General features: G+C 40.8%; 2 protein-coding genes across 2 annotated transcripts; both read right to left on the bottom strand.

The window, feature by feature from the left end:
- Window positions 1-1,985: 1,985 nt before the first annotated feature.
- LOC106089526 (proliferation-associated protein 2G4) lies at window positions 1,986-15,949 on the bottom strand. Its single transcript, XM_013255375.2, has 8 exons — window positions 15,867-15,949; window positions 15,439-15,566; window positions 14,811-14,908; window positions 14,588-14,724; window positions 14,350-14,512; window positions 8,298-8,612; window positions 7,801-7,933; window positions 1,986-3,011 (listed from the first exon to the last, which is right to left on the bottom strand). The coding sequence occupies exons 2-8, from the start codon at window positions 15,521-15,523 to the stop codon at window positions 2,761-2,763; spliced, it is 1,182 nt and encodes a 393-aa protein (XP_013110829.1). The 5' UTR covers window positions 15,524-15,566; window positions 15,867-15,949; the 3' UTR covers window positions 1,986-2,760.
- A 5,620-nt stretch (window positions 15,950-21,569) lies between these two features.
- On the bottom strand, window positions 21,570-22,637 carry LOC106089518 (putative nudix hydrolase 6). The gene is made up of 3 exons (XM_013255366.2): window positions 22,114-22,637; window positions 21,918-22,054; window positions 21,570-21,853 (listed from the first exon to the last, which is right to left on the bottom strand). The coding sequence occupies exons 1-3, from the start codon at window positions 22,545-22,547 to the stop codon at window positions 21,579-21,581; spliced, it is 846 nt and encodes a 281-aa protein (XP_013110820.2). The 5' UTR covers window positions 22,548-22,637; the 3' UTR covers window positions 21,570-21,578.
- Window positions 22,638-27,553: the final 4,916 nt, after the last annotated feature.

The following is a 27,553-nucleotide window of genomic DNA, read 5'->3' as shown; positions in this document are numbered from 1 at the left end:
AAGTTGGCTGAATCGTAATATAGAGGTGGTTTGCTTCTCCTTCGTCGTCATAAATGCTTACTCCTGTGGAGTAAATGCTGCCAAATTTGGCGCCAAGTATCTTTGAATAATTGACCACGAACATTCCATAAAGGAACAGGCAGAAGACTTCTTGCGCATCATTGAGTGCCGCCCGATTGTACTTTAAGCTCAATGATAAAGGACCTTCTTTAAGTATCCAACTCGAAACGGAGTGCCAATTAAATTGAAAAACTTAAGCAAATCTTCTATGATGGGTACGTACATGACATATTTAAACCGGGAGAACCTAACAAATTTGTACTTAATTTTGATGAAAAAGTGAAAAATAATTTTCATACATTTTTTCAAAAAAAACCAAACTAAAGAAGCCCAAAAGAATGAATAAAAGCACGATCAGCTCGTCGAGAAATATGTGGTTCATATGCACATATTAAAAAGTTATTCTATGGCAAGCAAAGTTTGTGGGGAAAACAAGTCTTTAGCTTTGTGTGTGTGTTGTTGATGTTAGATGTCTTTTTGAAGAGATGTTGGCTGTCAGAATTTAACTTTCTCTTATTGCGCTATAAGAAAAGGTTGAATAACAAGACCCCACATTCCATTCAGAGGGCTTGCTTCTACCATTGCACTGCTCACTAATTGGTGGGTAGGTGGCAGCATGTAATCTTTTGGTGGCATAGCAATCTGACGAGACCCCTGGCAAAGGCCGAAATCGCGATCATTGCAGCCCGCCCCTTGATACATTTAACACACCACAAATGTTGAGACACTTTAAAGTGTTTTTGTTGTTTTGCTTTAAAATAGAAGTAAGAAATAAAAACACATTGGTCTAAGCTGGTTAAACCAACGAAAAAAAAACATTAAAATTCACAATTTTTTATCCTAGCTCCCTTTTATTTGTTTGGGGGAATTTTTTCCCAAGTTTTATCGTCTCATTCTCCTTTTATATCGATTCAGATAGCTACTTTTCTCCCTGGGAAGTTTGTTTAGAATAAGGAAAAGGGATTAGGGAATAAACTCCCAGTAAATTGTTATTCGGAATAGGGGAAAAGGGAGTAGGGAATACACTCCCAGGGAATTGTTATTCAGAATAGGGCTGATAGTTTTCTTCTAAGCCTACAATGGATTCATTTGAAATTATGTCTCAGCTCTCATAATCTTGCAATCTTTGGATTTTCGCACAAGTCATATTAAAAATTCGCCATTTTGTATTAGCTCGGCTTAGCCCACAAAAGGAAGTGACTTTAATTTTTATATATATATAAAAAAAACTCACTGAATTTTCAACATTCGCTCAGCTGCCATCCTCAAGCGCTTGTTTTTAATCAGGGACATAGTTTCAAATTATGGATATGATGATTTTTTATGTCATAAAGAAATGATGCATACCATTTTGCTTGCTAGAGAGGAGGTCGAAACCTCATGAGAACATCAAAAGATTTGTCAGCGGTAGTCATTCTTCACTTAATACTGTCTTCATTTACAAGTAGTTCATCGTTTATGAGAAGTTGGCCTTCCATGGTACACCGCTCATGTTAGTCCAGATTGTTGTTGTTGTGTACTATCTATCGTTTGCTTGATTCTGTTGAGTGTCAAGACCCAGGACTTGAGTGTTGAGTGTCAAGACCCAGAACTCTGCGACTAAGATGGGGTGCTTCCACAGGGATCTGGCTGGGCAGTTAAACAGGTGCGAGTATCGTGCGATCCCTGGTTACAATCGGGTCATACATCTTGCACGTCGGCATCTATCCTTGCTTTCTAGGAGTTGAGGCGGCTGCATCTGCCGTAACGTAATTGAGCCAAAACTACTCTGGTTTGCCGGTGAAGGTCAATTTTTCCAGATTGTCTAGTGCTTCTGTGACACAGTGGGTAAAATTGAAGTTACATTGCGCTTTAAAATGAAACAAACAAAAAAAGAAACAGAAATTTGTGGCCCCTACCCTACAACAAAAATAACATTTCGAATGTTTTCGTTAGTTTTCCTGGTTTTCAAGATTTATTTATTTAGTTTAGCGTTTCTCTTTCTTTTTTTAATTATTTTCAATAATTTTGGAAAAAACGAATTCAAACTCAATAGACAATTTTTTAAAAATCATCTCAATATCCTCAATGAGATATTATAATATTTATATGACAGACTTGTGTGTGTGTAAGTGTGTGTGTTGTTGTTTACTTTCTTTGTTCTTATTTAGATTTCATTGTCCGCTTAATGAATTTGTTTCTATTTTTGTTTTTTTTTATCGAATAAAAATATAAAAATTATAAAATTTGCCTTCAAATTTTATAATATAAAGAAGGTATTGGTAATAAAATACGCAATGTTGGAGGGGAAAGTGTTTGTTGAGTGGGTGTGGGTGTGTGTGTGTGTGGGGGGGGGGGGGGGGGGGGGGGGGGGAGAAAGGAGTTTGGATAGGTATACAAATTGATTGACTCAATTAGAAGTGGTAACAAGTGTTAGCTATAAGAGTTTATTTAGTTTGCCACAAGCCTGATCATTATGGTTAGCACATGATGCTTAGCAAACTTTTTATACGCTCTGACAACCAACAGTTTGTTGGGGATGTATTGGTGGAACGTCAGATTGGGTTGTGAAACATGTTGCTGGTTTTCTTCTTCTTGTTGTAGGTGTTGTAATTGGTGTAGAGTTTTTCTTTTGTAGACTCTTCAATGTATTGCTTGCTTGATGTTACTCTATGGGTTGTTCTTATTGCGAAAGGCAGTAGCAGCAGTTTCAGAGTCATTTCAGGCCTTGGTCTCCACGGCAGCTGGTGCGGGAGCGGCAGCATCTGTTCCAGCAGGGGCAGCCTTTTTCTTAGCATGACCTTTGCCCTTCTTTGTTGGTCCCAATGGAGTGGCCACAAGTTCCTTAAGTTCAGGCTGTGCTATGCTATATTCGCTAGCAAAGTTTTCAATTGCGAAGGGCACGCCAGTAACCAAATTCACTCCATTTGGCATCAATAAAACTGTATGCTTGAATTGGGCCACATACTCGCCTAAAATGAATTGCATATATAAAATAACAGTTAGAGAAAAAAAACGAATAAATTTCAAAATAAATCTAATCTTAATTATTGGGTTGCCCAAAAAGTAATTGCGGATTTTTTAAAAGAAAGTAAATGCATTTTTAATAAAACTTAGAATGAACTTTAATCAAATATACTTTTTTTTACACTTTTTTTCTAAAGCAAACTAAAAGTAACAGCTGATAACTGACAGAAGAAAGAATGCAACTACAGAGTCACAAGCTGTGAAAAAAGTTGTCAACGCCGACTATATGAAAAATCCGCAATTACTTTTTGGGCAACCCAATATATAAAAATTTAAGAGTATTTTTGTTTTTAATTAGAAACTTCAATTGAATTCGAATAATGTTACCAATTCAATAGATTTCCTATCAAATGTTTAATCTGGCAGGGTGTCTGGACGCACTAGCAATTAAAAGTGCTAATACGGAATTAATCCCTGCCTATAATGCAAATTTTGCCCATGAAAATTCCACTAAGGAACCGGGGCAAACTTCTCGATTCAAGTTTAAGCTCAATGATAAGGGGCTACCCCTTATCATCTTTGGAGAGACACCTCTTTGGAGAGAGGTTTTACATGGCATAGTACCCCACAAATGTTGCCAGCATTAGGAAGGGAAGACCACCGCTGAATATTTTTCTGATGGTCTCGCCAGGATTCGAAGCCAGGCGTTCAGCGTCATAGGCGATTATGCTAACCTCTGCGCTACAGTGGCCTCCTCCTCCCTGCATAAAATAGTGCTTTTTTCGAGGTGTTGTTTCCAAGAAGAAATAGAATGTGTGGTTGGTAATCGTTTCGGTTAAAGGACAATTGAAACATGTATTCGTATTTTAGAGTACTAAGAAATATGTGGCCACGAGCACAGCCAACGGTGCTTGCTTGAAATATGTTTTTGCAGGCAGGCGCAAGGAGAACAACAGCCAAATTACAATGTACAATTGGATAAAGTTAGAAGCCTTTCCCTGAAAAACCCAGTAAGGAAGGACAAAAGTCGGGCGGTGCCGACTGTATAATACCCTACAAATACAAATTTTGTCCATGAACATTCCACTAAGGAGCTGGGGCAAACTTCTCACATATCAATGAGTGCAGTCTCATTAAAGTTTAAGCTCAATGATAAGGGGCCTCCTTTTTATAGCCGTGCGACACCTCTATGGAGAGAAGTTTTATATGGCATAGTCCCTCACAAATGTCGCCAGCATTAGCAGGGCTAAACAACACCGCTAAACAGAATTCGAACCCAGGAGTTCAGCGTCATAGGCGGACATGCTAACCTCTGCGCTACGGTGGCCTCCCAATACCCTACACCTACACTATAAGTACAATGTGGGACCTATATCAAAATCTTCTGAACCAATTTTGATGGACCTCGGCGAGCAAAATATGTTCAAACTGTAATAACTACGGTTGACAAATGACAACATTATGACAAATTATCCAAAATCTGACAAACATATATATGGGAGGTATATCTAATTCTGAACTGATTTCGAGCAAACTCCTCAGATACAGTGGCGGTCATCGAGGATTGGTCAAACAATGCTCTTGCAGTGGATCTTGGGGTGAAAATCTGGCGATATACATATATGGCAGCTATATCGAAATCTGGGCCGATTTCAATAGTAATATTGCCCTCATGCCAAAGAACACCAAGTAGGGCCACACGCATCACACACCCGCAACCCAATAGTGACATTTTTTAGCATCCCCCCAAACATTTGGGAGTTAATTTCTCACTCCCTCTCTAAATTGACACTTGTTAGGTACTTTTTAAAGATAGTTTGTAGAGATTTCATGATTCGGCATTCTATTAATCTTGTTTTGCCAAATATTGTAGTTTCATATCATCGACTGTTATTCGCACAAATCTAAAAATAGAATTTTTTGTTGTTGCTTGTGACTTTAACTCAAAAATCCCTGCACATAAGTGCATGTATGTTTACTTAGTCTTCTGTTGTTGTTGTAACCACATTTTCATATTGAGGTGGCGATCCTTGTCAAGCTCCTGTAGGAGAGCAAGCTCGTTCCAAGGACGAGTTGTATAAAGGACGAATTGACGCGGTAACAGGGTGGCCATTGATTATTTAAAGGGGCCAATAACTCGCCTTGTCATATCGAGCATCATAGGCACTCAGTATTTGTGCAAGAACCAGTGCCACCCGATCTCTCCCTGAGACTCTCCACTCGATACCACTGATTGTTCGCGACTGCAAATACAGGTACTCCTTATGGAACATTCCAATGAATACCACAGAGATCGGAACTCAATGTTCCAGCTTGTGTGGTGGTCACAGCTTTCCCGTGCCGGGCCTTCTGTAAACAAGTAAGGCGTGTAGCACTAAGGTAGAGCATAAGCCTCGGAATCGGAAAGTTTACCTCCCGATTGCGAAGCGTTCAAATCCCAGTCGGGTTGAATCATTGCAAAAAAAATCTTCGATCATTTAGATCGACAGGAAAAGATAAAAACTAAAGAAATGAAATGAAAATATAAATAACAAGTAAAAAGGCATTAAGTTCGGCCGGGCCGAACTTTGGATACCCTCCACCTCGGGTATATATGTAAACCACCTTTCGTCAAAATCCGGTGAAAAATGCATACCTAATGTCCCATAGCAGCTATATAGACACATGATCCGATTTAGACCAAATACTTATAAGTACAATTCATTGTTCAATTGCGCCTTTTATGGGGCCAAGACTTTAAATCGAAAGATCGGTCTATAGGCAGCTATATCCAAATCTGGACCGATTTGGACAAGTTTCAGAAAAATGTCGAAGAGTCTAACAAAACTCACTGTTCCAAATTTCGGCGAAATCGGACAGTAAATGTGCCTTTAATGGGCCCAAAACTTTAAATCGAGAGATCGGTCTATAGACAGCTATATCCAAATCTGGACCGATCTGAGCCAAATTGAAGAAGGATGTCGAAGGGCCCAACACAAATCACTGTCCCAAATTTGGGCGAGAACGGACGATAAATGCGCTTTTTATGGGCCCAAAACTTTAAATCGAGAGATCGGTCTATAGGCAGCTATATCCAAATCTGGACCATATTGAAGAAGAATGTCGAAGGGCCTAGCACAACTCACTGTCCCAAATTTCAGAGAGATCGGACAATAAATGCGCCTTTTATGGGGCCAAGACTTTAAATCGAGATATCGGTCTATATGGCTGCTATATCAAAATCTGGACCGATCTGAGCCAAATTGAAGAAGGATGTCGAAGGGCCCAACACAACTCACTGTCCCAAATTTCGGCGAAATCGGACAATAAATGCGCCTTTTATGGGCCCAAAACTTTAAATCGAAAGATCGGTCTATAGGCAGCTATATCCAAATCTGGACCGATCTGGACCATATTGAAGAAGGATGTCGAAGGCCTAACACAACTCACTGTCCCAAGTTTAGGAGAGATCGGAAAATAAATGCGCCTTTTATGGGGCCAAAACTTTAATTTGATATATAGGTCTATATGGCAGCTATATCCAAATCTGGACCGATTTGGTCAAGCTTCGGGAAAATGTCGAAGAGTCTAACAAAACTCACTGTTCAGCGAAATCGGACAGTTAATGTGCCTTTTATGTCTCCAAAACCTTAAATTGAGATATCGGTCTATATGACTGCTATATCAAAATCTGGACCGATCTGAGTCAAATTGAAGAAAAATGTCGAAGGGCCCAACACAACTCACTGTCCCAAATTTGGGCGAGATCGGACAATGAATGCGCCTTTTATGGGCCCAAAACTTTAAATCGAGAGATCGGTCTATATAGCCGCTATATCCAAATCTGGACCCATCTGGGCCAAATTGAAGAAGGATGTCGACTGGCCTATCACAACTCACTGTCCCAAATTTTGGCAAAGTCGGACAATAAATACGCCTTTTATGGGTGCAATACCTTAAATCGAGAGATCGGTCTATATGGCAGCTATATCTAAATCTGGACCGATTTGGGCCAAATTGAAGAAAGATGTCGATTGGCCTTGCGCATCTTACTGTTCCAAATTTCAGCAAAATCGGATAATAAATGTGGCTTTTATGGGCCTAAAACCCCAAATCGGCCGATCGGTTTATATGGGGGCTATATCAAGATATAGTCCGATATAGCTCATCTTCAAACTTAACCTGCATATGGACAAAAAAAGAATCTGTGCAAAATTTCAGCTCAATATCTCTATTTTTAAAGACTGTAGCGTGATTTCAACAGACAGACGGACGGACATGGCTAGATCGTCTTAGATTTTTACGCTGATCAAGAATATATACACTTTATAGGGTCGCAAATGGACATTTCGATGTGTTGCAAACGGAATGACAAAATAAATATATATTGGGTTGCCCAAAAAGTAATTGCGGATTTTTTAAAAGAAAGTAAATGCATTTTTTTAATAAAACTTGGAATGAACTTTAATCAAATATACTTTCTTGCACTTTTTTTCTAAAGCAAGCTAAAAGTAACAGCTGATAACTGACAGAAGAAAGAATGCAATTACAGAGTCACAAGCTGTGAAAAAATTTGTCAACGCCGACTATATGAAAAATCCGCAATTACTTTTTGGGCAACCCAATATTTCGGTGGTGGGTATAAAAATTAAAAAAATGATATCGCCTGAGATGGTTTTCCACTTTCTTGAGTGCAGATAGATGGAAAATTTAGAATTTTTCCGCGGGCATAACAATTAATGTGCGATTGTGTGTTGTTGCTCATCTGATTCAAATTGAAAAAGAAAAAACCTAAAAAAATTAGTTAATACTTACTTGGTTTTTCATACAACACTTGGAAGGGCTCAATCATTTTGTGTGACATGCATTCTACAACACCCATACGAGCCTTAGTCTCCTCATCAAAGTTGCGAATATTGAAGGGCATATTGCCATATTTTGTTTTAATCTACAAAGCAAGAGGGCATACCAAAATAAAAGAAAGAAAAAACAAATTAAAAAATTGCAAGCAAAGTTCTTACATAAGCAAATGCTAGAAATGTTTTGTAGAAATATGTCTCAGATCTCATAATCTTACAATCTTCGAGTTTCAACCGATTTCATATTACAAATGCGCCAATTTGTACACAACCACAATTAGGTTTTGTACAAAAGTAAGTACAATGGTCTTCTATGTGAAAAAAAAGAGGCCACAGTACTGCATTTACAATACTCTAACCAGCATCCATCTCTCAAGCGCTAGTTTTTAATCATGGACATATTTTTATGATTGTTTTAGTTTTCAATGTGTGCTATTTATTCGCTATGTATACCTCAGCCAAGAGAGCACGGGATGTTTTCAATTTCAGCATGTAATTCTCATCGGTTTTTTTGTAAATTGAAACTTTAGTGTCCTTCTCTCGACCAATACCTTCACCCGTACTGACAATAACATCAATGGCGTAGACTTCATGGGTTTCAAAGGTACACTTTTCGTGCTCCTTTCGCTGAGCCTCGCTAGGATTTTGTATAATTGTTTTTTCACCATCGATTTTGAATTGTTTCAGTTCATGGCTCAACATGCCCTCAATGGGTTTGCACTTGTAGGATTCGCTGATTTGTTGTACTGCTTCGGTGATGGCATAGTTCTAAAAACAAACAAAAATTTAAATTCAATTTTTATTTTTTAAAATAAAATAAATAAAAAAAAGAAATTTTATATAACGAAACAATGTATCCTTTGTCAAAAAGCAATTATTAAACAAGAATAAATAACTGCAACCGTTTCAAAAGGAGTAATTACTTTATGCAAGTGTTGAGATGTTTTCAATAGGAAAATAAATTAAAAACAATCCGTTGCTTGCAACTATTGAAAACAAAAAAATTGGTTAGTGGAAGTCATATGGGTAGGGTATTTAATAAGATTTAGATACCGCTGACTGTGCGCGACTGCACTTGCAGATATGGTGTGGCGCATTCCACTGTCCGCAACTTGTGGAGGCACCTGGTAGCTCTCAGCTTAGTCTCTCATGATAACGAGGAACATCATACAAACCGGACCTTAAAGTTCTAGCCTGTGTAGTGATATCACGTGCAATTTTGGTGACTTGTTAATACGAAAGCTACTGTCAGAAAGCCAACATAGCTCAGAGGTTAGTATGACGCCGAAGGCCAGAGTTCAAAACCCGGCGAAAATAACAGAAACAAATTTTTAGCGGTTTTTATTCCCTTCTAGTTGTTGTTGTTGTTGTAGCAGTGTCGTACACTGAAGCGGCAGCCCTTGCCGATGAAGGAATTCATCGGGTCAATCCGGTACATACAACTGGCTGCCATGGGATTGATTCCCTTCTAGTGAATAAAAACTTCTCTATCAAGTTGTTGTTATTGTAACAGTTAGTTGTGTTCTATCTTTTATCTGTTTGCTTCTGTTGATTTTCCAGAACCAGGAACTCTGCGACAAAGATGGGGTACGTCCAGAGGGATCTGGCTGGGCAGTTAAAGAGTTGACGTGTCGTGTTGTCCCTGGTCACAATCGGGACATACATCCTGCACGTCGGCATCAATCCTTGCTCTGCAGGAGTTGAGGTGGCTACATCTGCCTGATGGTATTTGAGTCAGAACTACTCTGGTTTGCAGGGGGAGGGTAATTTCCTCAGGTGCAATGGGAGGCGGTCGTGTGTAATGGTAGGGGGTAGAATGCAGAATATGTAGAGGTTAAACAGGGGAACGCCCTGTTTCACTCTACGGTGCTTCGATTTCTTATCCCTTCGGTGTAATACAGGATATGTAGAGGTTAAACAGTGCCGGAGATATTAACCCGCCTTGGGGAACTCCCTGTTTTATTCTACAGTGCTTCGATTTCTTATCCCTAAATTCTACAAATGACTGGCGATCACACAGATAATTCACGACGCAGCGTTTCAGAACTGGCTGGAGAGATGAGTTGGCGATGTCCTCAAATAGTTTGACATGGCTGACCGTGTTGAATGCCTTCGATAGGTCCAGTGCCATGAGAACCGTCCTATCACATGGCCCAAATGCAGTTTTCGAAATCCATGCTGAAGCTCGGCGAATGGAAATTGTCCAACGAAGCTCGGGAAGAGTAGTGCCTCCAGCGTTTTGGCTACTGGTGCGAGAAGAGAGTTCGGTCTGTACGACTTCCACATACGATCTGTATGATTCCTTTCCAGGCTTCAATAGCGGAATCACTCTGCCCATCTTCCAGACAGTTGTAAGGTACTCAACTCCAGGTAGATCCAGATTCTTCAACTTCAGTGTAGAGAATCCGTCGGGGCCTAAAGCCTTGGATGATTTGGCGACACGGAAGACATTTGTAACTTCGCCCAAGGTAAATTGTGATGGCTGTCCATCGGCTCGGAGACCACGGATAGAAGGTATGGCTCTCCTCCTAGCCCTGGCGCTTTCGGGATGCACAATAAATTGACGGTTGAACAATCTGGCGCATTTCTTCGGATCAGTCACAGTTACATCGCTTCATCAGGTTGAGAATAGCACGGCCAGCGCCGAATCAGATAAGCTTCCGAAATAAGTTGAAAACCAACTGGACAAAGTTCGGAAGGCTCCGAGAAGAAGAAGACTCTGGCAAGATAATTTAGATTGTCCAAGCATAGAAGACATTGACGAAAATGTCAACAGGATTACGACTGCACTAGTGGGGTCCTTCGTAGACAGTTGTCCTCTTCGGGAAAGGAAATCAGACCAAGAAAAACCCTGGATGACCCGCGAGATTCGCAATATGGGGAAAGAGGTCCGCAGACTTTTTAACAGAGAATGTCGTAAAAAGGCGGATGTAACGTCGCCAAAAGTGACCGAGGTCCTGTCATCCCGTCTACCGGGGTTCGAGAGTGAGTAGACAACAGCTTGCCTAAACCAGTACCTAAGTTAGATTGCTCCAAGTGTTCCAGCCACAAATTCCGCTTCTGTTCGTTGACTAACCTTTTATTTCCAGATTCCGCTCGCTGATGCTGGGGTTAGTGGGGTGCATACAACGAATTCCATCACGCTCGTCCGCAGTTGTTGTGCTATGCAGTCTTCGAAATCCATGCTGATACCAAAACTCGGGTCCTTTCCAGGGTCCTACAGTTGTAGGGTCCAGTTAGATCCAGATTCTTCCACATCAGATTCCGTCGGGGCCTAAAGCCTTGGATGATTTGGCGCCACGGATAACATTTGTGACTTCGCCCACGGTAAATTGTGATGGCTGTCCATCGGCTCGGAAACCACGGATAGAATGTATGGCTCTCCTCCTAGCCCTGTCACTGCCGTGATGCACTATAAATTTACGGTTGAACAACCTGGCACATCTCTTGGAACCAGTCACAGTTACGTCGCCAAAAGTGATTTAGGACCTGTCATCCCGTCTACCGAGGTTTGAGTGTGACTTAACAGTAGACCACAGCTTGCCTAAACCGGTAGTTATGTTCCGCTTATATTCCTTGATTACCCTGTTTATTTCCAGATTCCGCTCGCTGATTCTGGGGTTAGTGGGGTGCATACAACTAATCCTATCATGCTCGTCCGCTAGTACCACTGCCTTCCCCGGGAAATTGAGCCGCACTTGGGGTATTCGACCAGCTGGTTTAAAGCGAGCGGCTGCTGCGAAAATGCAAATTTTGCCCATGAACATTCCACTAAGGAACAGAGGCGAATTTCTCACATATCAATAAATGCAGTCCGATTTAAGTTTAAGCTCAATGATAAGGGGCCTCCATTAGGGGATGCAATGTAAATGTCTGCTACATCTCCTCGTAATTCTAGTAGGGGCATTCTCGTTCACCGTACAAAAAGTGGAGCTTTCAATCTGCTCTGCCAAAATTATGCCCCGCTGGTCCTTACCTAGGGGCGAATGCCATGAAATGTTATGCGTATTAAAGTCTCCTAGAATCAGACCATTGTAGCCAGATAGTTGTTGTTGTTGCAGTAAGCACATTTTCATGTGGAGGTGGCGATCCTCGTGAAGCTCCTGTAGGTAAGCAAGCTTGTTCCGGACCAAAGGAATGATCGCCGTGGGAACAATGGGGCCATTGGTTATTGAAAGGCGCCAATAACTCACCTTGCATTATTAAGCTTCATAGGCACTCAGTATTTGTGCAAGAGCCGTTGCCGCCCGGCGTCTCACTGAGACCGTCCGCTCTATACCGCTGACTGTCCACGACTGCCGTAGCAGCTTCTCCGTATGGAGCATTCCACTATCGGCAACCTGTGGACGCGCCAGGTAGCTCGCAGCTAAGCTTTTCGTGACAACAATTAACACCACACAGATCGGACCTCAATGTTCCAGCCTGCGTGGTGCTCATAACTATCCCGTGCCGGGGTAGCCAGATAGTAGCCCACCTATGTCGCGGTTGTAAGCTTGGCCATTAACTGGGTCACAACTACCAACCGGCGGTATGTACACGTTGTACAGTTCTATCTCGGCAGTACCAGACTTGACTGCTATCCCCATGGGGTAGTACCACACAGATCGGACCTCAATGTTCCGGCCTGTGTGATGCTCATAACTATCTCGTGCCGGGGTAGCCAGATAGTAGCCCACCTATGTCGGGCTTGTAAGCTTGGGCATTAACTGGGTCACAACTACCAACTGGTGGTATGTACACGTTGTATAGTTCTATCTCGGCAGTACCAGACTTGACCTTGGGTTCACTAGCGCCAGACGCAGGCAAGATGGGTCTATACTGCAAGGAATGGTGTATCACCAAGACTAATCCTTCACCTCCATTCCTTAAGCGATCCTTAAATAGCACATTGTATGCTTGACAACTGTCCAAGCTCCAGGCGTAAGTCAGCTATATTTCCTGGATCGCCGCAACCAATATGTTCTTCCGACTCATAAAATCTACTACCTCGTCGATCTTACCTCTCAGTCAGATCATTTCAATTCAATTGCAAAAAATATTGTTGGGGCTGGGATGCTGCTGTTGCCTATATTTCTGTTGTTGTTGTAGTAGTGTGTTATACACTGAGGCGGCAGCCCTTGCCGATGAAGAACTCCATCGGGTCAATCCGGTACGCACAACCGGCTGCCATGGGATTGTATATATTGCTGCCCGGGAGAGGTGGAGGTGTCACATAATCCGACGATGACGACGCCGAAGGCTCTTGTGACGCACTGCTGTCCATGTTCGCCCAGCACCTTTCAACATATTCAATGTGACTATGTTCCCGTAGTGACGTAAGACCAAAGCACGATCGGAAACCCGGTAGCTGTGAGCACCACACAGGCTGGAACATTGAGGTCCAATCTGTGTGGTGTTCATTGCTGTCACGAGAGGCTTAGCTGTGAGCTACCGGAAGCGTCCACAGGTTGCGTATAATGGAATGCTCCATACGGAGTAGTTGCAACGGCAGTCGCGGACAATCAGCGGTATCGAGCAGAATCTCAGTGAGAGGCCGGGCGGTACCGGCTCTGCACAAATACTGTCTGCATATGATGCTCGATATGACAAGGCGGGTTATGGGCGCTTTTAAACAGTCTATGGCCACCCTGTTGCGCAGCGATCGATCCTTTGGACCGAAGCGAGCTTGCTCACCAACGCCACCTCCACATGAAAATGCGGCTACAGCAACATGATCGAAAATTTACCCACTCCATGCACCGATTACATCTCACCGACACTGACCGATGATGAAGTCGGTTTTGGCAAACCGAATAGAACCAGTGTCAGGGTTTCTTTTCAATCCCTGCACGGACCAGAAGCGTGTGGAGATGTGCCTCCCCCTCTGAGCCCCAGCGGTCTTTGCACCAAAAACGGGTTTCTGTTTCGTGTTTCTGGGGTCAACTCACATTACACACCAAATTTCAGCGAAATCGGAGGTGCGACCTATAAGTGCAGTTTTGTCCTTTTCCCTGAAGACAATAAAACTTTAATTGTACCCATAGTCAAAATAGGCATTAAAAAAAGAATGCCGAAACTATTTTCAATGTTTTTTTCTTTAGGCAAGAGTTAAGATGTTTCCAATGGAAAACATTATTGAAAACAATCCGTTGTTTGCAAAACTCAGTCGAGGACTAATTGCATTGCAATGTATGAGATAAGGTCAACATGGCGCAACCAATTTCATGAACTGGCATACAGATTTGTTTTCATATCTTAGATTTTGTATTCCCTCGTAAAAAAACGTTGGGAGGAAAGTGCCCTAAACTTTGTATTTTAGGTAACAAATCAAAATTATCGACGAGCGGATAACGAATATGCATAAAAAACAATGGAATTTTATGAAATCCTAAAGGATTGTGCTTTTGCAAGCACACAATTGACCATACTTCCAAGGTCAGATGGTTGCACCATGTTTCCAAGGTCAAATGGTGCAACAACTCTATAGCTAAAAAAATCTCTATTAAGACAATAATTTAAAACTTACATTATTTCCGGATTTAAGAAGTCTTAAAGCAGCCTGAACCGCCCAATAAGCGGCCAAGGTAACATCAGCTTGACGTCCTGTAACTTTCTTGTCACCCGAGGAGCCTACAATGACAGTATGTGCCGCCACAGCAATAAAACCATCAATGTGGGCGCCCATGTCACTGAAATAGAAACACATAAATATTTATACCATGGGTAAATATATCCTGAGAAAAAAACCGAAATAAATTACTAACATTTTGACCACATCACCATCCTTCAATTCATAGTCAGGATCATTTTTGGACGGAGAAAAGTGGCACACGCAATTGTTAACAGATAGGCAGGTGGGGAATGCAATACCTTTTTTCAGATCCTTTTCTTTTTTGTAGACCTTTAATAAAAAAGAGAATGGGAAAAAAGATAATCACTCGTACTATACGAAATTGTGCTGCTTGCTGCAAGTCTGCCAAGTCTTACCTTGCTTGTTTCCTCTGTGAGAAGATTATCGGATTTTGTGCAAATGTCTCTCACGGAAGCACCGACAACACAGAGATCAATAACAGCCTTTAAAGTTCCTTAACAAAGTAAACAAAAGAAACAACGAAATTTAATCAACATGGTACTCAAATAACAATTATCAGTAACTGGTATTGCGTGGCAGTTGTGTCAAGCATGGCCACGTTAAATTATTTTTGACAACAATGGTGAGACACTTGAAAACCACATAAAAAGAATGCCACCATGCCATAGCGTTTCGCATATGCATTGCAGAGTTATCTTGGCAACGTACAAGTGAAACGAAACTTTTTTTTTTTTGGTCTACACACAGATTTATAATTTCACATTGACACCACATGCATAGAATTTGAAACAACAAAATAGTTTGCTTCATTTTCATACATATTTAGGTTATGTTCAATCATCTAACGGCAGAAGCGCCGCGTGGCTTTCGCTTTCACTGCGCCAATGGCCGTCCCAGCGAACGAAAAATCATACATAATCATCATCAATGAACATTGGCATGGACATGTACAAGGAATACAGGAATGACCAGCGCTGGATATCCAGGCACTGATTTTTTTTACACTCTTTATCGCATACTTACTGTTTACAATTTCTCCCGCCAATTTGTATTTTGTTACCACCAAATCCTCGGCAATTGTTTTCTCTTCCTTTTCGATTTCTGCCATATTTAAGACCGTCCGTCAAGTTTCTTCAATCACAATTAAATTACTAGAATAACAAAAATTAAATGTGTCAGAAACTGGTGTTATTTTTTCTGCGACTGCTGTTTGCTGTTGTGTGAATACGCTGCTGTTGTGTATGAATAGATGTGTGTTTGTGTGAGCGTGAAGAGGGAATAAAGAAAATGCACACGAAGATTTGCTTGCATCTTCTAAAGTGCAGTATTGTTGTTATTTTGTATGTTTTCTGGGCATATGAAGTGATGTTAATGTTATGCTTCACTACCACTTGAATTTAATACAAAACTCTGTCTACTGTTGCTTTTTGTAATGCAATTCAATTTATTACCACAAATATTACTTCGCGAGCACCCCAAATACACAAATACAGTGACGTTCGTACCAACGCGAAGGAAATGGAGACCCGTTATTTAGTTTCACTAGTGGTTACTTAATAGTTTAAATGCTTGCAATAACAAACACTTATAATGGGGCATTTACATTTGACGATTTCTTGTGCAATATATCAGCGACCGTATGTTATTCATAAATGTACTAGCTGTGTTTTATTTTAGTAATGCCAATCCTGTTACGATTATCACGGAAGTTTGGGATACAAATTGCAATAAATTTGTGCTAAGCAAAGGTTGATACTCGTTTCCGTTCGATTTTTATTTTATTTACCTTAAATTTCGTTGGCAACACTTAAACAGCTGTAGCAGATATATACATACAAGATATCAAGGCGGATTTAAAAAGGTGGTTTCGCCCAAACAACTGTTAACAGCCGGCCAGGTTTGACGGTTATCTTCTTTCTCGCATATTCTCTGTTAATGTAAGCGCACGTATACATACGAGCACACACATTTTTTCGTGTGTTTGGCAAAACGTCAATCAGCTTGTTGACAAAATGGCGGATTCCACCATATGCTTTGTGGTTTTTGTACAAATGAGACCACCTATAATTGTTTTGCCACGGCATAATTACCACGTGGTGTACCGTAAACAGACGAGTACAATTTTTTCTCTCGAAGTGCACTATCTGTCAACGAGTTTTTGTTGTGTGTGTGTAACTATTGTAGTAACATACACATGAACAGAGAATATGCGGGAAAGGAGATAACAACAACGAGAATTGAAAGAAAAATCGGTCATCTAAATACCGTCAAAGCTGGTCGGCTGTTAACAGCTGTTCGCGTGAGACTACTTTTTTAAATCCCCCTTCGGTTTAGCCAAGCGATCAGCCGACATACAATTTTTTTAATTTCCGCCAGTACTTGGCATTGAGGCATGGCGAAACAATTAAAGGTGGTCGAATTTGTACAACAACCACAAATCATATGATGCAATCCGCCATTTTGTCAACAAGCTGATCAACGTTTTGCCAACATACACGAAAAAATGTGTGTGTATGCGTGTTCGTACATGAGCATAGAATATGCGAGAAAGAAGATAACAACAAAGAGAATTTCAAGAAAAATCGGTCATTTTAATACCGTCAAATCTGGCCGGCTGTTAACAGCTGTTTGCGTGACACCACCTTTATAAAGCCGCCTTGATATTTTGGTAGGAAAAAATTTTCCTGTTTGGCAACACTAACTGCTATAAGCTTTAAGTTCGTGTGCGGAAAAAATGGTTCATTTGAAATCTTACTTTCGACCTTTCGATAAAAGATATTAGACAAATTACTTAGGTTGGTCCCTATGCCAACTCCTCGTTGGCATAATAAGGTAATTAAGCCACAAATCCAAGTGACTGTTTTTTTCTTCAAATTCGTTTTTTTCCTTCAATTTGTGGAATTAAGTGTCCCATACGTTATTTACATATGGACGCACGCCCTGTCATTCCAGTTGTTGGTGGATGTTTCCGAGCATCAACTCCATGGCAGTCCGTCAGTCTTCTTTACAACTGTCCTTAAGCTGTGTTTGAATACTCTTATAGCACCGATTTCTGGATTTCTGAAGAGTGATCCCGCTACTGAAGCCTTAAAAGGTGGAAAGGACCCGTGTAAGTGGAAGTCGCACAGATCCCTTCCTTCTCTCGCCAGTAGCCAAGAGGCTTGAGAAACTGCTCCTTCCGAACCTCGATGAAGACTTTTCATTCGCCGAGCATTAGCAAGTATTTCGAAGACTCCATAGCGCAACAACTGCTTTGCATGCCATCAGCGTACACACTGGCCGTGGCTTCAATCAGCCCAGGCTATGTGATAGGACGGTCCTCGTGGCACTGGATCTACCATAGGCAGTTATGCCAAATTTTTCAAGGACTACGCCAACACATCCCTCCAGCCAAGCCGGAATTGAATTACAGCAAATTTAAACTCTTACTGAAATTTCTAGAATTGTTGGATTGTTTGGTAAGTGTCATTCAATTTAATGATTTATTCCATTCTAGTTTTGTAATACCTGTCCTGCTCTTTAGCGCATCACCTATTATTTTTAATTTTCCTTTTTCATCGCGTATACCAAAATTCGCAGCAAATGAATGAAATCTTACACTTATTTTTAGTCTTACACTGTGATATTAAAATTTTACTCTGGGCGCTTTTGCAACTTTTGCCCATGAACATTTCACTAAGGAACAGGGACAAACTTCTCACATATCAATGAGTGCAATCCCATTCAAGTTTAAGCTCCATGATAAGGGGCCTCCTTTTTATAGCTGGGTCCGAACGGCGTGACGCAGTGCGACACCACTTTGGAGAGAAGTTTTGCATGGCATAGTACCTCACAAATGTTGCCAGCATTAGGAGGGGAAAATCATCGCTGAAAATTTTTTTCTGATGGTCTCCCCAGGATTCGAACCCAGGCGTCCAGCGTCATAGGCTGATGTCCGCTTTTGGGGCAATAGGATCCACGGGCCATTGCCCCAGAAGCGGGCATCAGTTTCGTTTTCTTGTACTCGGTCAAACCTTTTCCGTGTACCAAATGTTATCAAAACCGGGGGTGTTCCCCCTACGTCATGCAGACCTACGAAAAACGTCACTAACGAAAACTTTCGTATAAAAGTTTGAATTTAAAAGCTTACAAATTTTATTTTACTCAAAAGCTTACAATAATAAGCCGAAAAAATCAGATGACTGAGCAGAAACGTTTAATGGGATTGTACAAAGAAAATCATGTTGTGCAGCGAAGCACCCTTTCACCTCAGTTTATTTGTTAAAAAGTCGCATTTTACGCAAATGAGAATCTTGTAAAGATTGTTAAAAAGCCAATAACTCCACGAAATGTGACGGATTACAATGGTTTATGGGCTGAAGATGGCATCGGGAGGTACTTATTCGAAAATAAAGTTGGCCTAAAAGTTACCATAAATGGTGATCACAATTGCAAGGAATAACGGACGTTTTGTTGCCAGAAATTGAGAAAATTGGGCCATAATGTTGCATAGGATTTTGCCACAGATACGCACTCAAATAAAATTATTGGTCTAAGAATTCATGAAGTGCAATTATTTTGTTCCATACCCGCCAGCGATTTAAGTTGTGAACGATTGAAATTAGGTTAGGTTAGGTTTTGTGCAAGGATTGTTGTTGTAGCAGTGTGTTTTACACTGAGGCGGCTGCCCTTGCCGATAAAGGATTTCATCGGGTCAATCCGGTACGTACAACCGGCTGCCTTGGGGTTGCAAGGATTGTAAAAGAAGCAAATGGGACCATATTTAGATCTATCTCTCACATAAACTGATACCCGATTTGACTTCTATAGCATAAAAGCGCAATTCTAGTCCGATTTGTTTACCTCGTTGTATAGTACCGCTTCACAATAGAATTTTACATTGTGCTTGCACGGGTTATAAATGGATGCAAAGGGTGATTTTTTAAGAGCTATAGAAAAGTTTTTCAAAAAAATGCACATAAAATTCAGCAAAATGCATGAAATCTTTATTTGAATCGATAGTAAGGTCCATAACATTTAATATTTGAAGATTATTTCATGCATATGTTGACGGTGACTGCGCCTCAAATGGTCCATCCGCTTAGTCCAATTTCGGCATACTCTTCCCAACATTTCGTCCGGTATCTCATGAATAAATACTTCAATGTTGTCATCCAATGCGTCAATTGAAGCGGACTTGTCTGTATAGACATGAGCTTTAACATAGCTCAACAAAAATAGTATTAAGACGTTAAATCGCACGATCTAGGCGGCCGGTCCCGAACGTGAAATCCATTGTTACCCGTGTGGCACCGTCATTTTGAAACCACATGTCATGCATGTCAAGCTCTTGCCTTTTTGGCCCAAAAAAAAAATTGGATATCATCTCATGGTAGCGCTCACCATTCACAGTTACGTCGAATCATCTTTGAAGAAGTACGGCCCAATGATGCCACCAGCCCATAAACCGCACCAAACTCTGAATTTTTTTGGATGCATTGGTAGCTCTTGCAATGCATCTGGCTGATCTTGACTCCGAAATCGACAATTCTGCCTATTTGCGTACCCATTGAGCCAAAAATTAGATTCGTCGCTCAATGGAAGAAGCGCACGATGAACTTTCTAAAATATCACGGATTTTGATAATAACATTAAATTATTTCCAAGCGTTGTTCCTTTGTAAGACGATTCATGGTTAAATTATAGACCAAAATGAAGAAGTTTGATAGTGAAACAAAACACGAAACGTGTGTGAGCTATTTAAACCAGTGTTGCCAAACAGACAATAGCTAAAAAATCACCCTTTATATAAATGCAAACTTGATCATTTTCGTTGGGTTTGTAAATTCTGCAAGAGCGAGAGGTTATAGTTAACTTCATATTATGTTTTTATATACTCTCCACCATAGGATGAAGGTTTAATAATTTCGTCATTCCGTTTGTAACACATCGAAAAATTGATCTGAGACCCAACACAGTATATATATTCTTGATCGTCTTGACATTTTAGGCCGATTTAGCCATGTCCGTCCGCCTGTCTTTCGACAGCAAGCTAAATTTCGATGGAATATAGTTAGGCGCTTAAAATTTTGCACATATACTTTAAATGGGCCATATGGATCCATGCTTCGATATAGTTGCCATATAAACCTATCTTGATTTCATGCGCCTCCAGAGGACGGAATTCTTATAGGATTTGGCAGAAATTTTGTATAAGGTGTTTTGTTCCGACATCCAACTACTGTGCTAAGAATGGTCCAAATCGGTTCATAACCTGATATAGCTGCAATATAAACCGATCTCGGAACTAGGGTATACTAGATTCGGCCCGACCGAACTTAGCACGCTTTTACTTGTTTAAATTTAGTTTAGAATAAGCTATGTATTAAGAATTATACGGGAAGTACTATCTATGTAAGATTTTTATGGGACTCATAGGCTGTATATAACAAAGTATCAGTGTGTTAAACACTGAGGTGGCAGCACTTGCCGATGAAGAACTCCATCAGGTCAATCGGGTTTGTTGTTGTAGCCACATTTGCATGTGGAAGTGGCTACCGATCGCCGCGTAAACTTGATGGCCCTTGGTTATTTTTAAAGGCGCCAATATCTCGCTTTGTCGTGCCGAGCATCAAAGGCACTCAGTATTTAAGCAGTATCCGCAACCTGTTTCCGCGCCCAGTAGCTTACGCCTAAGCTTCTCGTGATTACGAAGAACGCCACCATCCCGTGTTGTTGTTGTAATTACATTTTCATGTGCAGGTGGCGATCCTCTACATGCTCCTGTAGGTGAGCAAGCTCGTTCTGGTCCAACGGACCGATCGCCGCGGGAACAGGGTGGCCATTGGTTATTTAAAGGCGCCAATAACTCGCCTTGTCATATAGAGCATCGTAGGCACTCAGTATTGTATTTGTGCAAGAGACGGTGCCACCCGTGCTCGATATCGCTGATTGTCCGCGACTGCAGTTACAGCTACTCCGGATGGAGCATTCCACTATCCGCAACCTGTGGACGCGCCCGGTAGCTCGCAGCTAAGCTTCTCATGACAGCAATGAACACCACACAGATCGGACCTCAATGTTCCAGCTTGTGTGGTGCTCACAGCTATCACGTGTCGGGAATATCCCGTGTATTTATTAATTGTGTAAACTTTTAAGTTTTGTAAAGAAAAACATTAACAACATCACCAGTGGGCGTTTAATAGTTCGACAACTTTCTGCACAATAAACGAATGATTTGCATGCAATTGTTTTCCGCTGTCAACGTCCATCCATTGGACTCCTGCTGCATCATCACCAGCAGACAACTCCAATTTACCAACTTGTTCACCGGATTCGTCATGATAGTTATAAGCCACTGTCTCAATCCAAGCATTGTCAGTATTACGGTAATCATCCACATAGCCTTTATAGACTTCCGTGCCCGTGGCGAAGAAATCCTCAACCATATCCTTGTCCTCTGTACATAAAATAAAGTGAACTGCGAATTAGAATTTTTATTCTATTAAATAGCTGAAACTTACTGAAACTATCCAAAGCTTCTTCCATAAATTCTCTACGAAGTGTGGCGTTTACTTTTTCGCCAGGATCCACCATTCCCCCAGGTATGGCCCACATTTTATTATCATGTCTCTGTATGGCAACCATTTGCAATATATTTCTGTTGGGAGAGGTAGGCTAAAGTGACATTTTGTGCATATAAGTGATTGGTGCACCTACTTGGAGGTAATTTGGCTTTTTAAAATATTGCCTTGACTATCACGTTTCCATCTTGTCACTATTGGATCAGCTGCATGATTTGGACCCCAACGTCCCAATAGGCCGCGACCTCTTAAGCCAGTCCGACCCATTGGATTCAGAGGATGTCCACCTTCATCTAGTTTGTATTCACCATTGTAAGAGACACGATTAATTTTACCATCCAAGGCATTCCATTGAGGTTTAAATTCTGCATTTTGTAAATCTGGATCTGCCCAAATTTGACCATTTATATGTGGAGCTGTATATGAGGGTGGCTCGTACCCGGTATATATTACCGACCATGGTAGTTTTTCATCGGGAACAGAAAATCGTTTAACATCACTTCGCGGATAGACATTATTCCGGCAAGTTGTATGTCTTATCATTGTCGCTATAAGGGGAGATTTCGACATGGCTAGACCTTATTAAATTTCAAACTATTAATGTTGTTTTGGTCAAAACAAATCCATCTGTGTTTTTTAACAATGACTAAACATTAGAGAAGTGAGAATACCGAATACTCGGTTTCAGTGAGTCACTATTAACGGCCGCCACTTAATAGTGTTGTTCGATTAGTTTTAAAAGTAAAAAAAATCTGTAGGCAATGTAACATGGTTGAATAAACTGGTTGTGTAGAGAAGATCGTTGGAATCTTAAAAATGTTTAGCTTGTTTTTCGACGTCGAACGTAGGTGTTCGTTCGACCTGCAAACGATAAAAACTGGCTATGGTTTGTGTATCTGTTTTTAAACGAACAATTTATCGAACGATAAGTCGAATAAATACGTAAGCATTCCCATACAAAAATGGGTTTATGCAAGGCGTATTTATAAGATGGCCGCATCGGCGAATTGCTACAACAAAGTAACTTTTTTGGGAACTTGATATGTCAACATATGTAAACAGGGCGAAGAAAATTCGATTCGCCTTGGCATTTAAAATTTTCGGCAAATTTGCTTCGACCAATTAGAGCAAGAAGAAAGAAGTTTATTAATTTTTGAGTGTCAAGCAAGAAAAAAAAAATAAAAAAATGGGCAAAGTCCCTATTAGCTCCAGAGGCTTTACCCACAAAACCACCAAGATGGCAGGTTTAAATAGATTTCACTAGGTTATTGTAGCGGTAAATAAGCTACCAAGTGAATGCCTCTAAGCTTCCACGGTAGACCAGGGTAGTTCTGGCTCAATTCCAATTGGATTGGGATTGATTTCAACTTCATAGACGTGTGTCCCGCAGGAACCAGACACCACATGTGTCAAGTGCATGGCTCTATGGTGGACATGAGGATTCCTCCTGAATTTAGTTCATACGATGTTGATGGGTGGATAATTAGAGTCCCACTAGCAAAGAGCTCAAAAGGAATGTTGTGGTTGGAGTTAAATCAACACAAGGACGGTTTTCGTACCCCTTTTTAAGGCTCTTTGATATTTGTGAGATTTTTCACCTAGTGGGGTGAAGCTTCCACTGTCACTACTGAAAGGGGTCCTGATAATGTCAAGACATTGACGTCGCGCTGGACACATGGCGGACTTACGCATTATAGACGCTTAAGCACCTGTTTCAGCAATACCTGAGATTGCAAGGGTAGGTGTAAGATTATGGCTAAACTAACTAATTTTTTCCTGTCTAAATTATTTTTAAGCACATAGTGTTTTCGCTATTTTTGACAACAATAGGGGCTGGAAATGGCAGATTTGAGGGAACTTCTCCAGCCCGCTTGGCCACCATTATTGTCATGCATGTTGTCCCCTTATCTTCTTCATTCTTATGTCTGGCATTGTACTGCTGTAATTTTTGCCTGTGTTCTTCAACGTTTTTTAAAACTTTCGGGGGGCGAAACAACGAACCTAAGTACCCTGAGTGCAGCTGAAAGCGATTTATGTTGAGAGACGCGTACCATTATATAACCTTAGTTTAAGAACCAAAATATTTATTTTGAATTTTATATTTTTAAGGTAAATTCGAAAATGAATTGACATATCAAGTTCTATCAGCTGTGCTATATATATTATGTATATCACAACAGTTGTCAAAAAGGCGAAGCAAATGTCAAAACCCGTCACTTGATAATTTGCTCTCGAAGGAGAATTTCTTACACAAAAAACAAGTGAAACTATAAAATTATGAAATTTTTTACATTTAAAAACCTTAGATGCCCACCACGGATTCTTTGACAAAAATAAGGGGCCAAGAAAGGGTCCCGAAAGTGGGTATCAATTCTTGCTCTACCCCCAATTCATTTCATTTAAGCCCCACATTGACATGGTCGTTAAATATGCCCGATTTAGGGGTGTTTTGGGGAGTGAGGTGGTCCCCCAAACACTAAGCCCTGAAAACATATCAGCAACGCGCTCTATTCTCATATATTTGAACCCCATATTGCCATTGGCCTCAAAATTGGATATCAAATTTGTTTTCTAATCTCAAATACCATTCACTTAAACCCCTTATTGAAAAAGCCAGCAAATATGTCCGGTTTGGGGTGTGGGCCCTAAAAACTATGAATATCGAGCTACATTGTCTTGAAGATTCAAATTGCCTTGATGAGCAAATACGTCGTACTTGGGGGTTGTTATGGTGTTGGGACGTCCCTAAGACGGTTGGTCCCGAATGTTGATTCATGGTCTACTCCCAAATATCCTTCATTTGAGCTCCATTTTTCCATAGTCGGAAAACATGACCGGTTCGGGGGGTGTTTTGGGGGATGGGGCGGCCACTCAGTGACTTGGCTTTTAAATATATATCAGATTCGTGTTCTATTTTAAAATATCTTTTTTTTTGAGCCTCATATTAAAATGGTCAGCAAATACTTCCTATTTGGGTTGTGTTATGGGGGTGGCGTGGCCCCATAGACACTTTTCTCGAAAATTTATATCAGATTCGTGCTTTACTTCCAAAGACCTTTTATTTCAGTCACATATTGTTATTGTCGTAAATTTGTCTTCATTGGGGGATGTTCTCGGGGATGGGCGGTCCCCAAACACTTGGCCCCACATCTGGATATCAGATTCGTATTCTACACGCAAATACCTTTTATTTAAGCCCTAAATAAAAGGTATTTGCCATGGTCAGTAAATAAGTCCTGTTTGTGGGGTGTTTTGGGGAAGGGGTGGACCCCCAGAAACTTGGTCCCACATTTGGATATCAGATTCGTATACTACTCGCAAATACCTTTCAGTTGAGTCCCATATTGCCATGGTCGGTAAATATGACCGATTTAGGGTTGTTTTGGGAGGTCCCCCAAACACTTGGTCCGACAATTGGATATCCGATACGTTTTCTAATCTTAAATACCTTTTATTTGAGTCCCAAATTGTCGTGATTGGTGTATATATATATATTTGGTTTGTAGGTTTTGGTGGTGGGGCGTCTAATGGCAAAGGGACTCAAATAAAAATCGTCAAGCGTGATAAGACCAAATTTTGACCAAAAAACATCAAAATCTAATCTAAGGAGATACAATCATTTTAAGTTAAAATAAAGGGAAACCCCTTCTCAATCCAGCGGGAATTAGAGAATTAAGGAGGCCACCGTGGCGTAGAGGTTTGCATGCCTTACTATGACGACGCACGCCTGGGTTCAAATGCCGGCGTGAACATCAGAAACAATTTTCAGCGTTGGTTTTTCCCTTACTTAATGCTGGCTACATTTGCGAGATACTATGCCATGTAAACACTTCTCCTCAAAGAGGTGTCGCACAGTACTACGCCGTTGGGACTCAGCATAAAAAGGTCACCCCTTTGAAATTTTACAATCCTGCAAGAATTATCCATCTTTAGAGGAACTAATTTTGCCAATATCAATTTAATGCAAAATTCATAGAAATTCCTCTTGCCAACACATGGTCATGAAATTTTTTCGGTCTTCCAATGTTCTATGCTCGTTTGTAGAACTCAAATTGGGCTGATAGAAAATCTTTAAGAGATTTTCATTTCCATATTTGTGGATGCATGTAGGTATGATTTACATCTATAAACTCGAATATTTCTACATTCAATTGTGAGCGAACAATCGTCGTTACATGGAATTGCAGGCATTTTATCACAAAAATCGTTGTCGGACGTTGAAACTATAATACGTATATACATACATACGGGGGCATGTATGTGGAGATTCAAGTTATTTTGCGACCACCATATCTGCGTAGGCATAAAAATTTAATTGTCTGCAGCGTTTCACTTTGCGTGAGAGATCTCTCAACCCAAACCCAAAGTAGTATTCACGCAGCTATGCTATGACGCAGCTCGCCATTATCGGGCTCCATGGTACCTACATTTGATGACTGGCGACTAGACAACACAAAAACCTTCTCTGGCTGCTGTATTGTTTGTTGTTGTTGGCCACAAACTAGTTTTTTCTGTTGTTCAGCCCCTCTTGCCATAAACAAAAAAATTACAACAATAGTCCATATGGAGTAGTCGTCCATAGTAAAAACATGCGTTGCTGCACTATTTTCAAAGACTCTGAAGATGAAGACAAGCGCCCAGATAAACGAACGAACCGTCGTCGAACCAGCGATCAAATGAATGTATGAATGAATTTTCTTGGTAGTTGGCTGTTCATTGAGAAAAATATTTCACGCACACACTTACATACACACACACGATTTGGCCAAATACATGCCCAGTCGAAGTATTGACAAGGCCTTCTCAAGTAAGGCCCGTTAGAAGGTTTACAAAAAATTTGTTTTTTTTTCATATGATTTTGTCTTGTCACTTTTAGTCAAACCTGACACCAAAACTGTAAAAAGAGTTTAATTTTGCTGTCTCAAGCTTTAAAATTTGTTTAAATTTTTCCCATTGAGGAAAAGACGGAGAAATCTGTCCTATAGCAATGACAGCTGGCCGATTGAAATTTTAAGTTCTTTAATCTCTTGCTCGTTATACACTACACCACTACTTATAACTTAGTGCATTTGTTTGTAACACCCAGAGGGAAGAGAGATAAGCCCATTGATAAGTATACCGATCGACTCAGAATCACTTTCTGATTCGATTTAGCTATGTCCGTCTGTCTGTCCAAGTTAGCTTAGGTAAGATAAGCAATCCTTTACAGACACACTTAGACAATTTTAGGTCGATTGTGATACGACAATAGCGACAGACCAAGGCTTCTGGCGGGAATCCAACCCACGACGTGGTAGCGTGTTAGGATTACCCTGCACTGGTAATCCTAACACGCTACCTACTCGGTAGTCGAGTCGACAGACCCGGTAGCCGAGTCGGTAGCGATCCGATCGCCTTCAAATTTGGTACAGACATGTTTTTCGGCCTAGAGACGAAGCCTATTGAAATGGGAAAAAATCGGTTCAGATTTGGATATAGCTCCCATATATATGTTAGCCCGATTTGCAGTAATAATGTAATAAAATCGTCATTTGTTAATCGATTCTCTCGAAATTTGGCAGGAAGAATTTTTTTAT

The sequence above is a fragment of the Stomoxys calcitrans genome, chromosome 1 (assembly GCF_963082655.1).
Source record: "Stomoxys calcitrans chromosome 1, idStoCalc2.1, whole genome shotgun sequence".
Classification (NCBI taxonomy): domain Eukaryota; kingdom Metazoa; phylum Arthropoda; class Insecta; order Diptera; family Muscidae; genus Stomoxys; species Stomoxys calcitrans.
This window is presented reverse-complemented; position numbering and strand designations above follow the sequence as displayed.

Excerpts from the sequence above, each read along its gene's own strand:
- LOC106089526 (XM_013255375.2), bottom strand. The coding sequence starts at position 15,523 with ATGGCAGAAATCGAAAAGGAAGAGAAAACAATTGCCGAGGATTTGGTG. Across the intron at positions 14,909-15,438 it reads GGCGGGAGAAATTGTAAACA|GAACTTTAAAGGCTGTTATT; the intron begins GTAAGTATGCGA and ends TACTTTGTTAAG. Across the intron at positions 8,613-14,349 it reads TTCTTAAATCCGGAAATAAT|AACTATGCCATCACCGAAGC; the intron begins GTAAGTTTTAAA and ends GTTTGTTTTTAG.
- LOC106089518 (XM_013255366.2), bottom strand. The coding sequence starts at position 22,547 with ATGTCGAAATCTCCCCTTATAGCGACAATGATAAGACATACAACTTGC. Across the intron at positions 22,055-22,113 it reads AAAAGCCAAATTACCTCCAA|AAATATATTGCAAATGGTTG; the intron begins GTAGGTGCACCA and ends CTCTCCCAACAG. Across the intron at positions 21,854-21,917 it reads AGAAGCTTTGGATAGTTTCA|AGGACAAGGATATGGTTGAG; the intron begins GTAAGTTTCAGC and ends TTTTATGTACAG.